We start from the raw sequence: 17039 nt of genomic DNA on the forward strand, positions 1-17039 counted from the left end.
CTACTGCTAAGTCACTTCAGTCGTGTCCAACTCTGTGCGTATCCCCATCCCTGGGATTCTCCAGGCAAGAACACTGGCTTGGGTTGCCATTTCCTTCTCCAGTGCATAAAAGTGAAAAGTGAAAGTGAAGTCGCTCAGTCGTGTCTGACTCTTCGCGACCCCATGGACTGCAGCCTACCAAATAACCGTTGGTTATTGTTTCTGTTGCAAAGATTCCCTAAAATGTAGTCATCTGAATTTTGTTCTGTAACAGGTTTTTATTTTGTCAATAATAACTGCCAGATCTTAGTGTTGATTGTGTTAGTTACTCATCCATATTTTTGCTACCCCATGGACTGTAGCCCACCTCTCTCTCCATGTAATTCTCCAGGCAAGAATACTGGAGTTGCCGTTCCCTTCTCCAGAGGATCTTCCCAATCAAGGGATCAAACCCAGGTCTCTTGCATTGCAGGCAGATTCTTACCACCTGAGCCACCAGGGAAGCCCCACCAGCACTTAAGTTCATGTTAAAGGAACCTCAACATGCACATATCTAGTTTTCTCTTTCTCTGCCCACCAAAGGTAAACTTCACAAACCAACGTTTATTGAGTAACTTTTATAGACTCTTACAGACTCCATTGTTTTGGTTCTCCACTGGGGATTACTTTGTACCCCCACCAGATATTTGGCAATATCTGGAGACGTTTTTCATCAGCAGCATTGGGAAGTGCTGCTGGCAACAAGTTGGCCGAGGTCAGGGATGCTATTAAATACCATAGCATGAGCAGGACAGCCCCCGTTACAAAAAAATGTTCAGTCCCAAATGTCAACAGTGCTTCCCTACAGAGAAATCCTGCTTGTTTGAAAAGCGGGGACCGAGAAGACATCATCCCCGCTAACAGATCTGTTAGAAAATGCCTATCAGATAGTACAAATGTGTTCATAATGATGCCTGTTAACACAGAGATGAGTGTCACTTCAACTTCACTACTGATTGCATTCATGAGAAGGCATATAAATATGGACCCAACTGCGTGTTTAGATAAGTAGCAGTGGTCTTGAAAAATATGCCTTAAAGTCCTCTGTTTTACAAAGAATTCTTAACCTTGGTTGTTTATGGAAAAACAATATAAAAATTAGGTATTATATACCAAAATACTTTCCAACTACTTATCATCTTATTTATTGAAGCTACTTGTTGAGGGGCTATACATGGTCTTTTTAAAATGAAGACCACCTAATAGAAATGTTAGTTTGAGTAACACAAGTTGATATTGATATTATATGGCATTTTGAGTGGATATAATCAAATGGTGTTGATTGAGTGGTAGATTTTCTTTTTCATGTATATTGAAATATTTCATTTTCAAAAGCAGTTGAATCTGCTTTCAGTTCAGATAATCTTCAGTTTATCTGGAGGTGACAAACATGACTGGCATCTATCTTTGGTTACACAATTGTTTGCTCTTCGTCTTTTCTTGCTTCAAATAAAACCATCCTGTTTTTTAACCTGCCAAACTTAAACTTAGGCTGCAAAATAGTGTTTTGTGTTGGACTTTTGTGCTGTTAAACCTATGCATCAAAATGACTTTTTGTGTGGACTTTTGTGATACATTTTTGGTAGAGATAGTTGTGCATGTGAGCTTGTGTGTGTATGTGTGTGTTTGTGTGTATTTAGTTTTCCACTTAAAGTGCAGTGCCAAAGCTACCGTACTTATACATTTTCTAAATGTGCTTTAAGCAATAAGTTGTACAACATTTTTAGAACATGTGTTAAGCTATTTCTCTAAGAATGAAGCTCTTAACAAAACATAAGCACTCTGCATGAGATCTTAGCAGCAAAGTGCTTAAAAGATAAAGTAAGAATTGGTACCATGGGAAGAACACCAGCTGTAGCGCGCACAGGTCCATTATGAGAAGTATGGTAGTGGGTAGGGAGAAAATGATTTAATCAGGAGTAAAACCAATTTTATTATAAGGGCACGCAGGGGGTGTGGCACCATAGTGAGAGGGACATTTCAAAATATCTGACAGATTTCAACAATGTGAAAACCCCGTTCTTTAAAGTGACAGTAAACCCCATCAGGTCTCCCTTTTTGATGCTATTGTTAACAGTTGACTGTTTAAAGCTGGCCTGCTAGGATGCTGTCGTCCTATTTCAATAGTGTGTAGCCAAATAAAAGACTAATTGTTGAAATACAATCAATCAAAAATGATTGCAGGGCAGAAAGAAGGTCTCCTCTGCTGATTTTGTTGTGGGTCGAATTATTGTGTTATGATTGAGGTAGGGATGGAGACTGAAAGGGAAGAAGAAAATAGCCCAGCTGAAATAAACAGATTCACCTTCACTCCTTCTCTTTGCAAACAGCCAGTTGAGCAGAAACGTCACTTACCAGCCCTGGGAATAATAATCCATTTCGAAAAAAAGATCTGATAAAGATTTCAGCTAATATTTTTAAAAGGACATGAACACTATTAGCAAAACAGCCCATGCAGAGATTCCCTACAGTGACAATTCTCAGCTTTTCTTACATTTTTGGTGCAAATTCTCCTCTGCATTCATAAAACTGACACAAGCAGTCATCTAAATGTGAGCCCAAGACATCGGTAAAGACACACAATTCCAGTTGACCAAATACCTATTAAGTTCTTGCCAGGATCCCCAGCTTTCCTGTTAACCCCCAGGTTGTCCAAAATGGTTAGCTTCAGTTTTCATTAAACCCAGAATCCAAAATCTTTTCTGTGTTGTAACGTTCAGAAAGACAAATACTGTGTTTCCGCAGCGATGCTTGTATGCCTGCTCCCTTTTAGTTATGTGTAAAGGTGTCACTTTCAGACATTATTGCATCCACTTTTTGAGTGAGAATGGTTCCAGTCTTTCATACTGAAGACGAAAGGGAAGGAAATAATTGCCCAGACTCTCTTTATTTCTTCTGAGAACTTTACCGGGGCCTTTATTTTCTTTAATATTTAAATGTCTCAACTCACTCAAGCTTCCCAAGCAAACATTTCCGTTGTTTCTAAGAGGAGTTGGTGAGCACTTGTGGTTTGCCTTTAGTGTGTTATCATTTTTGACAGCTTTGCATAGCCTACGTAGGCCAACAGGGGTCTGTCTAATATTGTTGCTGGGCACATTTTCCTCGCTGAGATGAAAACTAAAAAAAAAAAAAAGATATTTTTGAAGCAGTAAGAAGGAATTAATATCCTTTCTCACTCGGTATTCTATTCCTTGCTGACTTTATATTCAGCGAAAAAAGGAAAAAAGTGTTACCCATTATTCCCTTGTACATAGCAAGGCTAACACATGTAAAGCAATAACTCATTTTCTATTGCCATGTTTAGCATATGTCTCCTGTTGGCTCAGCAAGGCCTTTAGGCCGGTCCCTTGAGCCAGCCATCATTGGCAACTCTTAGCCCCTCGGCCTCTAAACCAAATAGCTTTGAATCATGTTGAGCTGTGATGCTAATTTTCATACTGATGCATTATGGGAATAAATGTATCTGACATACTGTGTCAACGGCACGGTCTCTTTGTGTCTCTTGTTTTTTTGTTAGCTGCATTCCTACAGATGGTATTCCATTGAAAATGTTCCCTTCCTATGGAAAAAAGAAAAAAAAAAAAACATGCACAGCACCAAACCTCTAGGTGCAGAAGGCTGTTAACGGTTGCTGATGATAGTAGGCAAACATTAACATAATAATTAGTGTCTTGTAATTGTTTCATTAAAACCAGTTGTTCCATTTCTCCTCGTGTTTTCCCAGAAGAGAAGCTGAATTTGGACGACAGCCAGTGGGAGGACATCCACGTTGTCACCGGAGCACTGAAGATGTTTTTCCGGGACTTGCCTGAGCCGCTCTTCCCTTACAGTTTCTTTGAGCAGTTTGTGGAGGCGATCAGTAAGTACCTCATATGCAGGAATGGCTGGTGCAAAAACCTGGTGGTGTGGAATTATTACTAAGTAAACAATAAGAGTGGCGAGAACAGCAGTCATGGCGATGATAATGCCCCCAACGCTCCACAGCTTCCATTCTAGTTTTGGTGCTTCTGATGGCTTATTCTTATTTCTGCAATATTATCTGAGTATTTTTAAAAATTAAGAAAAAACAAGAAGAAGACATCCTGTTTAGGGTGGCTGGTTTTCAATTAAATAGCTTTCAACTAAAATAGCTTCTCATACAATCTGCTTTATTTTTTTCTTGCTTTTTTTTTTTCAACTTTTTATTTTATATTGGAATATAGCTGGTTAACTGGAGAAGGCAATGGCACCCCACTCCAGTTCTCTTGCCTGGAAAATCCCAGGAGCCTGGTAGGCTGCAGTCCATGGGGTCGCACAGAGTCGGACACGACTGAAGCGACTTAGCAACAGCAGCAGCATAGCTGGTTACCAACGTTGTGATAGCTTCAGGTAGATAGCAAAGGAACCCAGCCGAGCATATGCAAGTGTCCATTCTCCCTCAGACTCCTCTCCAGGAGCAGAGAGGCTGCCACATAACACTGAGCAGAGTTCCTTGTGCTCTACACTAGGTCCTTGTGCGCAATCTGCCTTAAAGGGGTCACCTCCAAAGCCCCAGCCCCTACCTTTATACTTTTGGAGTCACAATGAGTTTAACTGATTACAAGGGGACTTTGAAAAAGAACTGAAGTGAATTAAACATTACATTTCATCAAAGAGGTGTTAAATCATCGACTGAGACATTACCTTCTTAAGGGACCACTCACCCTATGCCCACCAACACTAGGAAAGAGTTGGCTACAGTTTGCTTATGGACATTGTGAGTATCAATTAAGTAATGGAAAGTTTCTTCTATTAAACTGGTGGCTTTGGGGGAGGTTGAGTTATGTCACTAGCCGGTAGTCATTGTACACTCAATGAAGCCTCCTTTTTGTTATCTTCTCATTCATAACACACACACACACACACACACACGCTTAAGGAAAAACAAATGAATTAATGAATAAATGAATGAATGAGCAAATGAATGAAAATCTTTCCAAATGTGAGGAAACTTCTGCTATTGATTCTTGAAGCAACAGCAACTAGTACATTTCTAAATTTAATATTAATATCTTAGGATATACTTACTATGATTGTGACAGCTTGGAAAAAGTTTCCTGGCAAGCAGGCTGATTCAAGGAGGAAAAAGAAAGAAGAAAGAAAGGTAAAATTAAAAAGCTTGCAAGCCTGGCAGGAGCTTAATTAAAGTCCAAATGAGAAAAATCTCCAAGAAAAAAAATGCTCTACTTAGGAGGTCTGATCTTGGATGGCTGTGTGTACAGCATTCCCATTAGGGGGAGTGGGATACGGGGAGCCTGTTGGAAACAGCTCCTCAATATGCTCTTTTATTCTGTTTTTCATTTCACAAAAGTCTTCACGCTTGTTTAAAGCTCTGGCAAAATGATATCAAGAGGAATAAAGCAGAGTTTATTCTCCCAAGGTCTTTTCTTGCTGCCTGCTCACAATTTCAGATGTTGTTGTTGTTGTTGAATAGAGGAACAGTGCTTTAAATATGGGTTTTGAAGTGAGGCTGGAACTCTTATCCCCTGTCAGACTTTTTATTTCATGAGTCCTCTGTTTCTCAAGAAGAACAGTATTTTATAGTTCCCAGGCTCTCTTAACTTCTTTTTAAAAGGAAGAATAAAGACAAAAATAAACAAGCCTGAATTTCCATAACAGTTTATTCTGATATGGAAGGTCAGTCATAATGCTAGGACAGCATTCCAGTAAGACGTTGGGGGCTTCTGCATTTGGGTGGCGCTAGTGGTAAAGAACATACCTGCCAACGTGGGAGATATGAGATGTGGATTCAATCCCTGTGTCAGGAAGTTACCCCGGAGGAGGGCATGGCTATCCATTCCAGTATTCTTGCCTGGGAAAGCCCGTGGACCACGGAGCATGGCAGGCTGAACAGCACAGAGTCAGACATGACTGAAGCAACTTAGCATGCACCCATGTACTCTGATTCTATATATCTAAAGAAGTCATACAAATTTCACATCGTGGTCTCCATACTTTTAGGTGAGAATTGTCTCATTGGAAGCATACTCGTGCTAGTGCTGATGTGAGGGCTGTGATGTAATATACCCATCATGTGAAAGTGAAAATCATTCAGTCGTATCCTACTCTTAGCGGCCCCCTGGACTATACAGTTCATGGAAAAATCAAGGCCAGAATACTGGAGTGGGTAGCCTTTTCCTTCTCCAGGGGATCCTCCCAACCCAGGGATCAAACTCAGGTCTCCTGCATTGCAGGCGGATTCTTTACCAGCTGAGCCACAACCCATCATTTAAGCTTCCTTGTTTAACCTGATTCTGAAGATGTTAGGCAAGCCATTCTCTTAGTCTAAAGATGTGGAAAACAGGCCCTCAAACCCGTGTGAGGTTATATCCTTTGAATTTCCATAAAAAGTAAGACCATCTCTGGGCTATCCTAGACTCAGCTCCAAATTGGACAGAATTTCAGAAACACTGGCATGGTCAGAACTTAACAAAGCAGATTGAGGTAGGCAGCATGCTACTGTGATGTATGGCTGTTGCAATGATTTTTTCCAACTCCTATCAAAGAGGCTATGTTGTGAATGAATGAGAAAGTACTTTAGGACGTCCCTTTAAAGATGTAAGATACTGAACAAATGCTAACAGTGTTTCTTCAGATCAGCTTTGTTTTTAAAAAGTGATTTAGAAGCAAAGAGAGCGGAGTTTTTCCTTCATTTTTCAAAGCAAGGAGAATCAATCTCAACAGTCTTGCCTTACCTAACTCATGCAGTACTTAGTCATTTTTTCATATATAAAATGGAGGGACTAACCAAGAGGTTAATGTGGTTGAGAAATATGCTGTAAAGGGACATATGTTTGCTAATCCATGCATTTTTGACATAACCTTGACGTTAGTTCTTGAATTCTTAACTCAGCTCAAAGTTGTAGTTCGTATTTAAATATCCTTAAGCAATAGGAGAGTGGCCACATAGTTGCTTGGAAATGGCAAAACCACACCAGAGGAGGCGCTGTTACACAATGTGCACTAACTGAGTAAAAAAAAAAAAAAAAAAAAATTGAAACTGTAAATACATTCTTATCCATCCCAGAGAGGTGCTGGGCTTTATCACAGTACTCACTGCTTCTTGTGAAATCTGTATTTTGAGCTCAGCAGACCTACTCATGAGTTCGTAACTTTTCATGAAAAGGAACCAGCCAGGTAAAGTAATTCCCCAGGGGAGATGTCCATATATGCTGGCTCTGGGCTTCTTTGACCGTCTCCTTTTGTCACTTCTTTGCTTTGTACCTGTGGAAGGTTGAACCTCCCCAGTTGTGTTACAGAGATGCTCCTGCAGTCAAAGGAAGTGGCCAGTGGTAGTTGGCAGAGGGAGGGGGAAGGAAAAGATAACCCAGGTTTTTAGTTTATCCTCCACCCCTCTCTCCCTTGCCCACCCACTTCCTCAGGTAGCTTCCCCACCCGAGGATCCGTCTGCTCCATGTCTTCAGCCCATTCTGGCTCCAACTTCCATCTGGCGATGGGGACACTCCTCCATTTGTCCCTCCAGGCTGGTAGTGGCTTTCCGCAGTCTCTAGTTACTTGGTTACTACACTCTTCCTTACTTGGCTCTCAGCTTCTTTCCCACATGGGTAATCGGTTCCCTCTGTTGGTGTCAATGCTTGAAGTGATGTCTGGTCACTGATTAGCCACTAGCAAAATGTCATGCCAGTCAATGTCATGGTTCAGGTAGCTATAACATCGTTTCCCTCTCCTGCCTCACTACCTCCAAGCCCAGTTTGTGAAGGCTTAGCATTTCTACTTGGTTACAAATTGAGAGATCTTCTGTTATGCTTTCATGACAGAGTTAAAAGGTGAATAGACCAAAAAGAATTTTGCATCCAGCTGTAATGCTCTGCTTCTGAAGAAGAAATGCTATTTCATGTAAAAGCAATTAATGACCATTTGTACTATTTGAAATACTGTTAATTTTTATTGTATGTTTGAAAGTCATCATTACATATTCCAAGAAGAGGGAACAGAAGGCATTTACTTTTTTAAGTAGTTTCTTTTTGGACCAAAAACAAACATTAATATGATAAGAACCTGCAATTGCCATAGTGATCCCCTGTCTGATAACATCCACTGGGGTAACAAAAACACCTGCGATTATTTTAGATTTGAGAATCCAAGTACTGCAGCTATTGATCTGAAATTCTATATTTGAGGTCAATACAACTGGGTCACCTGCACGTTATTTTGTGGGGATTTAACCCACTGACTGCTAGGAAATTAATTCCCTGGAAATGACTTGTGCTGAAGGCATTATTAATACCTTAAATGTGAACTCAGTACAAAAACACAGCTTTAGAGTTTTCTGATAGGTGATGCAATCTTGTAGCTAAAAGCCTGCAGGGGGTGCGGACATTTCCAGTACATCTAAATCCTAGGAAATGTACTAAGTTTATCTCTATTCCCATCTCTTTTGTTCTGGTACCTCTACAGACCCAAAGAAAAGAGGCAACAAACAGTGTCTTTTCTATTTTACTACCTGCATCTTTTCAAAATTCCTGGGAAAGGAAAACTTGTTGGCATTTTTTATAATTATATAGTTCATTTCTGATAATAACACAGAATACAGAAGAAATGGAAAAATTATGTGGAATATAATTTCTAGCTCAAAAAGTTTCTGTGAGACTTATACAGCCTAACATTTTCCTTACTCTGTATTAGGTGCTCAATAAATGATTTGAAAGAAATTCATTTTTCAGAGGAATAAAGCAAGTCTCAAAATATTTCCCGAGTTCATGTGGCTCAGAAGATTAGGTTTAGCATTAAGCTGCAGACTCTAAAACATAAATACCTTCCATCATCCTACATTGCCTTTCTGTGACTGTTTATCTAAAAGAAATCTTGCTGGAAGAATAAATAACTAGCTGCTGCCAAATATATGTCTGTTACATCATCCTATATAAGACATATATATCCTATATCATTCTACAGAAGATCATATCATTTTGGTGTTTTTTTAAACCAAGGCTAGAATTAAATCATCAGAAATTTTAGTATTGGAGTTTTAGGTTAGAAATAAAGCTAGTACTTTCCAAGAGTTTGCAATGTTTCAATACTTACTAACAGATACTAAAAGTATCAATGCTTTAAATGTTGCCCTCTTTGAGTACATTTCAACCCTCCACTGTGTTATTTTTAGAACCAATTGTTCACACACCCCCTTTTGAAATTCATTTAGATATATTGAATATTATTTTCTTAAATCGTGTGAGTACTATTTCAAGTTTAAGTGTTACTAGTATTCTTTTTTTACAGTTTCTCATTTGTATCAAACTACAGCATTTACCAAACCAAATTCCACAGAGGAATTTATAATGGAAAGTGATGGATTGAGTCCTATCACTTCACATCCCCAGGCCTGTTCATAAGAGGAAACCTCCTTCAGCTATTTCAGTTTTTATCTCTTCTAGTAGTTATTTACATAACTCTGGATAACATCTCTACTTCTTGACTTATCTACAGATAATTCCTAATATGAAATATCAGTTTATTCTATTCCACTTCCTCAAATGTTTGATAATCATGCTATTATATTTTGGTACTTAATAATAAAAATAATCCTCTCTTTCTTGTTTCATCAATATTCTATAATAACTCATAACTTCCCTTTGTAAGATAAGTATATTTTCCTTTCTGTACTTTCCTATATCTCACTTCCTTTTTTTCACAATCACTGGCCATTAACCCCTTCAAGTTTTAATGGCTTGACCAAATTGGAAACTAATAAACAGAGTTTATATTTGTATTACTATGAGTTTGTAAGTCTTGTTCATTGCCTGTCCAAGAGATCTCACAAAGGCTTTTTTCTTTAGAATTCACTGTTACAATCCCTACACTTCTCAAAGAGTATTCTTCAACAGATCCAACAGAATCTATTTTATTACTCTCCAAAAATTGCTTAAACTATTGGCCATATTTGGTTCCCTTTATAGTCGGATCATGCTTTTCTTGCGTAGATCATTTATTTTTTTCCTGGAGTCTATAATTGCTTATCTTTCTCTATGTTTTTTTCTTTTACAATGAACTTACTCTTTTCTGACTCTATTGTACAGTGTCCCAATTTTCCAGAATGCCTTCTTTCTAGAGCCTTCTGCCATTTAGAATGGTGCTACTAGGACCCTGAAATCCCTGTTTCAGAGTGTTCAAACAGGGATTTCTTTGTTTTCTGAATTAGAGCCTCTGTTTCTGATAGCACATTGTGTATTAGTTTCCTATTGCTGCCGTAACAAATTATCTTGAACTCAGTGGGCTAAAATAATAGTGATTTATTGCCATATATTTCAGTAGGACAGAAGTGTGACACTGGTCTCACCGAGTGAAAACCAGAGTCAGAAGGACCATGTTCTGGAGGTTCTCACTGCTTTCAGCTTCTAAGGTTGCCTGCGTGCGTTAGCCAGGGGCTCCCTTCCTCCACCTTCACAGGCAACAATCATACGACATCACATCCCTCCAGCCTCTTCCACTATCATGTCTCCTCCAGACTTGCTTCTGATTACACTCTCCTCTTTTGAGGATCCTTGTTATTACATTGGGCCCACTTGAATCATCCAGGACACTTCCCCATCTCAAGGTCCTTAACTTAATCCCATCTTCAAAATCTCTTCTGTCATGTAAAGGAAGAGTGTCACAGACTCCTGGAATTAAAGTATGGGCATCTTTATGGAGCCATTTTTTGCCTACTACAGGTTTTTTTCTCAATTTTTACAGATGGCACCTTCTTTATCTCCATATCATAAAAGCTCTCAATCCATCAGTTTTCATCTAACTGCCTCAAATCAAAACAATCATCAGCACTGAGATAATAGTAAAACTATAGGCTGATTAGTAGATGAGAGGGAAACAAAGAGAAATGACCTCATGGATTTCCTTACAAAATGTTTTATCTATTATTTATGTGGAATAGGCTTAGAGATTTCTCTCAAGCCTGGACCAAAGTTCATTTATTCAAGGACTATCTTATAATTTCATTTTGGTCACCTTCTTCACCTCAGCTCTTTGCTGCTCATTTTAGAGCATGATTTGAGGTTTGTTGATGTGTTATATTCTCAATTTCCAAAGTTACCTTTTGTGTGTAAAAATAACTACTATTCCTCCCATCCCTCCCATGGCCCTGTGTATTTCCCATCATAGGGATGCAAACATTGCTAACTCCACAATGAAAAAACCTGTGCTTCTAATACCAGTCCCCTTGTCATTGTTTTCAGGTCTTCCCAACCCAGGAATCGGACCAAGGTCTCTTGCATTGCAGTCAGATTCTTTATCATCTGAGCCACTAGGGAAGCCAAATATTATATACCTAATGTTTATTACATATCATGATTTTTATGTATCATGTTTGTTTTATATATATCATGTTTATTTAATATATCTGTATATACATATGGAATTGAAAGTGAAAGTCACTCAGTTGTGTCCAACTTTTTGTGACCCCATGGACTATATAGTCCATGAAATTCTCCAGACCAGAACACTGGAGTGGGTAGCCTTTCCCTTCTCCAGGGAATCTTCCCAACCTAGGAATAGAACCAGGTCTCCCACATTGAACCCATGTCTCCCAGTTAGGGAAGCCCAAGAATACTGGAGCAGGTAGCCTATCCCTTCTCCAGCGGATCTCTCTGACCCAGGAATCGAACTGGTGTCTCCTGCATTGCAGGCAGATTCTTTACTAACTGAGCTATGAGGGAAGCCCGTATGTATGTGTGTATTTATGTATATGGGCCTTGGAGGTTAGGCAAGCCAGCAATAAACTGAGACAGTAAAGATATTCCATACAAGTCTTCAGTTTATTCATGTCAATGTATGGCAAAAACCACAACAATATTGTAAAGTAATTAACCTCCAATTAAAATAAATTAATTTTTTTAAAAAAGTCTTCAGTTTAAAGGTTGCAATCACACACACATTTGAAGACAATATTTATGACCAGTTTTGGGTATACACTGATTAATTAAGCAGTAAAACAAATTCTGAGAAATGGTATCTATAAGGTTGAGTGAGCATCTTTGAAATCTAGGCCCCAAAGCTAAAACATGCCCTATAGTAAAAGTAAAGTCGCTCAGTCGTGTCCGACTCTTTGTGACCCCATGGACTGTAGCCTACTAGGCTTCTCTGTCCATGGGATTTTCCAGGCAAGAGTACTGGAGTGGGTTGCCATTTCCTTCTCCAGGAGATCTTCCCGACCCAGGGATTGAACCCGGGTCTCCCGCATTGTAGGCAGACGCTTTACCGTCTGAGCCTTAAATACAACTCATCCTGCCATATATCTGTCAGTCACACCACTCTCCTATAAAAAGGTGTTGCCTTATGGCAGAAAGTATCCACTGCATGTCCTACTGTATTTTTTTTCCCCCTCTACGGCCATCATGCCACTTTACCTTTAAAGTATACTTTAAATAATAATTGGGAAAAAAAAGAGTCAAGTATATTTGCAAATATTTTCTTTACTCTTGACTTTATCTTGCCCTTTGGTCAAACTATTTCTGATGCATCATCAACTCCATGATGATACTCTTTGGGAGAAAAGAAACAGAGCTTGCAAGGCACTTGACTACAAACAGTTGCTAAACATGAAAGCATGATAGTGACAAATTACCTTAAGAACAGAGAAAGGAAAAAACAGGGTTTAAAGGGTAACCACAAAGAAAACAGAGATGTAAAAATAATGTGGTATAAAAATATTCTCTACAGCACCATTTTAAGGAAATTTGAAATTAAAATAAAGGTAAATTTTACAAATACTCCCCTTTTACTACAGTTTCCACTGCAAGCTAACATTCTCGCAGACTTGGCAGGGTTTTTGTTGTGGTTGCTTTTTAATCTGTGTGTGTGTGTGTGTGTGTGTGTGTGTTAGCAAACTAGAAATTTTATGGTGGATGCCTCGCTTGTCTCTTAACTCATTCTAATTATATTCATAATTAAATTGTAAAAAAAATAGTTGACTGGAGCCAAATGGCTTGCACAGGTGTCTTTTTGTAGGAATGGTTTAGTGCTAGATAATAAACAACTGGACCTCCATCTACTTAATTTGGCTTAATGAAAAGTCCTTTATAAGTAAAACTAGAAGGTGATTCAGAACTAAAATTGGGCCTTGATGCTGAAATTAATTGAGTGGTAAGACATCACCTCCATGAGAAAATGCAGTGCTTGTCTTTTTGTTTTTCCTTAAGACTTTGTTTTATTTGCACTTCTTTCTTCCATATCCTTATGAGGTCACTTTTCAAAGCAATAAACTTCTCAAACTGAGTGATCAGCCAGTCAGCTTTCATGAGACAGCTTCCTGAGCATCCCTGCTCCCACTGACGAGAAATGCTGTTAAAAATGTATAGGAGGGTGTAGAAATTATCCTCAGTACCTCAATGGACAGCAGTTATCTTACCCTCTCCTCTAATGCAGATTTAGGTGACAGTTTTCATCAGCTGTTAGCAAGTTCACAGCACTAACAGAGCCTAATGAAATGGAAGGTCTGTGGTCTTTGAGATGCTGGTCTCATCTCACATTCATGGGTTGATACTCACACCGTTTTGAACAGGCTTCCAAAAAATTTCCTGCTGACCCACTCCCAACTCTGATTCTGACCACACTTCTGGGAGAAAGACCTCTTCTACTTCCCAGCAGGTTTCTTTTCTCTCACCCAATCCAGAGTAATTCTAGTTGTAAAGATAGGCTTCTTATGCAACTGGCTTGCTGTTTTCTTTTGAAGAAAAGAAAAATTCTTTGTGAGGTCTTCAAAGCCTTCATGTCTGGTCACCCACAGCTCTCTTGCCTGGACCATCTCAATCAAGCCCATTGGCTTCCTGGCCTTTCCTTGAATGGGTCTGACTGCTCAACCTCTCTACCAGGGACATGTCCCCATGTTTCACTCACATTTAACTACTCAGTGAGGCCTACATCATCAGGGAAGCTAACATTTCTATATGCAGGGCACAGCAGCACTTCCATTCAAATCCTGAATCCTAAGACCTTTAATAACACACCTCAGTGTCTACATCTAGAAATAGGTGTAAAAGTAGTATCTTTCCCAACGGGACTGTAGGGAATTTAATGAAATGCTAATCATGACAAAGGGCTTCCCTGGTAGCTCAGAAGGTAAACAATCCACTTGCAATGCGTGTGACCTGGGTTCAGTCCCTGGGTTGGGAAGATCCCCTGGAGGAGGGCATGGCAACCCACTCCAGTGTTCTTGCCCAGAGAATCCCCATGGACAGAGGAGCCTGGCAGGGTACAGTCCATGGAGTCACAAAGAGTCAGACATGACTGAGCCACTATGAACACCATAGCAATCATGACAAGGGCTTCCCAGTTGGCTCAGTTGTAAAGAATCCGCCTGCCAATGCAGGAGACACAGGAGACATGAGTTTAATCCCTGGGTCAGGAAGATCCCCTGGAGGAGGAAATGGCAACCCACTCCAGTATTCTTGCCTGGGAAATCCCATGGACAGAGGAGCCTGGCAGGCTACAGTCCACGGGGTGCCATAGAGTGAGACACAATTGAGCATGCACTATCATGACAAGACACTTATTTACAGATTTCTGGCGTGTGGCCTTCAGTGAACATTAGCTAGTAATATCAAATCTGTGTACAGCCAGACTATCCTTCAGTCCACACTCTCACATGACTTTTCTATCCATTCCCACAATCTTTCTACTCATCTAATAACATTGTCTTGAGTGATACATATGACTATCTTTATTCTGCTTTAATATTGGTTTCCAGAATTCCAGATAGCACCAAATATGTTTCAGATAACATTCCAGGATATTCTCTTGCTTTGAGATCCAGCAACTCCCACTTTCTTTATCTCACAACATCTCTCCTTTGTTCTGCCAGCAGTTCCCAAGCCCAACTCCACCTCATGACTCCAAAGCTTGTCCCTTCATTGTAAAACGTACATCTTTATCATAACCCAGAGGCTCACCCTCCCCAACCTGATGCTGCCTTCCTTCTACTAAATATTAGTAATTGTAACATCAAGAGTGGCATTGGAAAAGACAACATCAAAGTATTGCTTTTTCCAAGTTGGAAAATTAGCTTCCTTGCTGATAATGTTCCTGTGTTTTCTCTTGTGAAGGTCACAGACTCACAAGTTGGGTTATAAGGAGTTTAGGGTGTGGCAAAGGGAGGCTACTCATGAGCTTGTACAAGTATTTGTAACACTGTTGCTCTTTCTCACAGAGCAAAACACTCAAAGAATTGTCAACTAAACCATATTCCATAAGAAGTCATCCCTCCTCTTACACACACATAGACACAAGGGCATGCACACACACACGTACACACACACACACACACACACACACACACACTCATACACATTCTCCAAACTGGAAATGTTCACTCTTCAACTCTCACAGCTTCTGACATTCTAGCTTTAAAAGATAGACTTATTTTTATCCTCTTATAATTATCTCAAGAAAACGTTCACATTCATCTCCCTGAGCTGTGTTCGAACCTTGCCGTGAGGTGAGAACTGATGCCTTACCCTATGTTCTCTTACTTGCTCACACGCAGTCACACACATTCACTGCTCAGGCACCTGTCCTTGCTCTAATTCTCTACCTCTAAGTTTACACAGAATTTTCTCTTAATAGCTTGTAGGACTATCATGGGCTTCTTAAAATGCAATGTGTCTTCATCGACTCACTCTTTGTTGTTTGGAGGGTTAAGCTTTAGAAGTGATGTCTTCTGGAGTACTATGCAAGTCCTGCGGGAATTCTGCTCATGTTGGAACAGCAGAATATACTCATTGAGAATTGCCATGTGGTTTGGAGAATGGAATTTTCCCCTAAGGATTGACTCACACATTTTCTACCTACACTTTGGGAAACAGAAACATGGAAAATGGATAGCCTTTTATAGAAAGCAAGTAGCAGTGCTAGTTTTACAAGTAAAAGTAATATGCTTGAAAGAACAAAAGCAAATGTATTTTTTAAAAATCCATGCACAGTTTTAAAAAAAAAAGTGTTGCATAATTATGTGTTTCCTCCTTTCATTGACTTATTTATAGTTTTCCATTTAAATATGCAGCTCACCCCCCACCCCCGTTTTGAGCTTTCTGGGTGGCACTAGTGGTAAAGAATCCACCTGCCAATGTAGGAGATTCAAGAGACGTGGGTTCAATCCTTGGGTCAGGAAGATCCCCTAGAGGAGGAAATGGCAACCTGCTCCAGTGTTCTTGCCTGGAAAATTGCATGGACAGAGAAGGCCGGCAGGTTACAGCCTAAAGGGTCTCAAATAGTCAGACAGGACTGAGCACACATGCACATCACCTTTCATTTCATGTAATACCTTCACTTTCCAGAAAATTACTCTAAAAGTGTACATTTCTAAGGCCCTGAGTCCGTGAAAACCAATCAGCTCTCGGCCCCTTTCTCTTTCACTTTTCACTTGGAGTGTCCAGCAGGTGAAAGATTGTCTCTTTTAGATCTCAAGTCCATTCCTCTGCTAAGTAATGGATGGGCAGACCTAATTAATGCCATCTGTCGTGCTAGCTGCAGGTTGATACTGTCCTTCCGATACATGGAATCAATGATCTTTTGAGCTCCCCCTCCAGGTCCTTAACTCTAAGTTCCATGGTAAGATTGTTCTTTGATACTTTTTTGTATTTTTTTCTCTGAATAAAGTCCCCACCTTCAAATACCTTTACAGTGGAAGTTAGGATTTCAATGAAAGAATTTGGGGGGTAGAGTGAACAAAACTATTCAATAGCAGAAATCATTCTTGAGTGGAATATTGTAGATGTACCACTAATCACTGCTGGATAAAGTTTCTTACCTTATTCTGGCAGAATCTTTTTATCACTGCAACACAAGGTTTAATTAGTTCTTTATTAATAGTATTTTATTCTTATTTAATTGTATTGTTGGGGTCTAAAACTGAATTCAAAGTTTCAGGTGCCACTTTTACCCATTTCTCTTTCATATTAAATTTGTGCACTTTTTAACCTACAAGAAGATTTATGAATGCAACCCTCTACCATTGTGCTTTTTTCCTCATGATCCCAGGCTATCAAAACAGTAAC

General features: G+C 39.6%; 1 protein-coding gene across 1 annotated transcript in view; it reads left to right on the forward strand.

Moving 5' to 3' along the window:
- Window positions 1–17039, forward strand: part of ARHGAP15 (Rho GTPase activating protein 15) — a 677158-nt gene that overhangs the window by 536015 nt on the left and 124104 nt on the right. The window contains exon 12 of the mRNA XM_065927842.1: window positions 3743–3877. Coding sequence (XP_065783914.1) covers window positions 3743–3877 — 135 coding nt within the window. The remainder of the gene's footprint in view (window positions 1–3742; window positions 3878–17039) is intronic.

The sequence above is a fragment of the Muntiacus reevesi genome, chromosome 3 (genome assembly GCF_963930625.1).
Source record: "Muntiacus reevesi chromosome 3, mMunRee1.1, whole genome shotgun sequence".
NCBI classification, from domain to species: domain Eukaryota; kingdom Metazoa; phylum Chordata; class Mammalia; order Artiodactyla; family Cervidae; genus Muntiacus; species Muntiacus reevesi.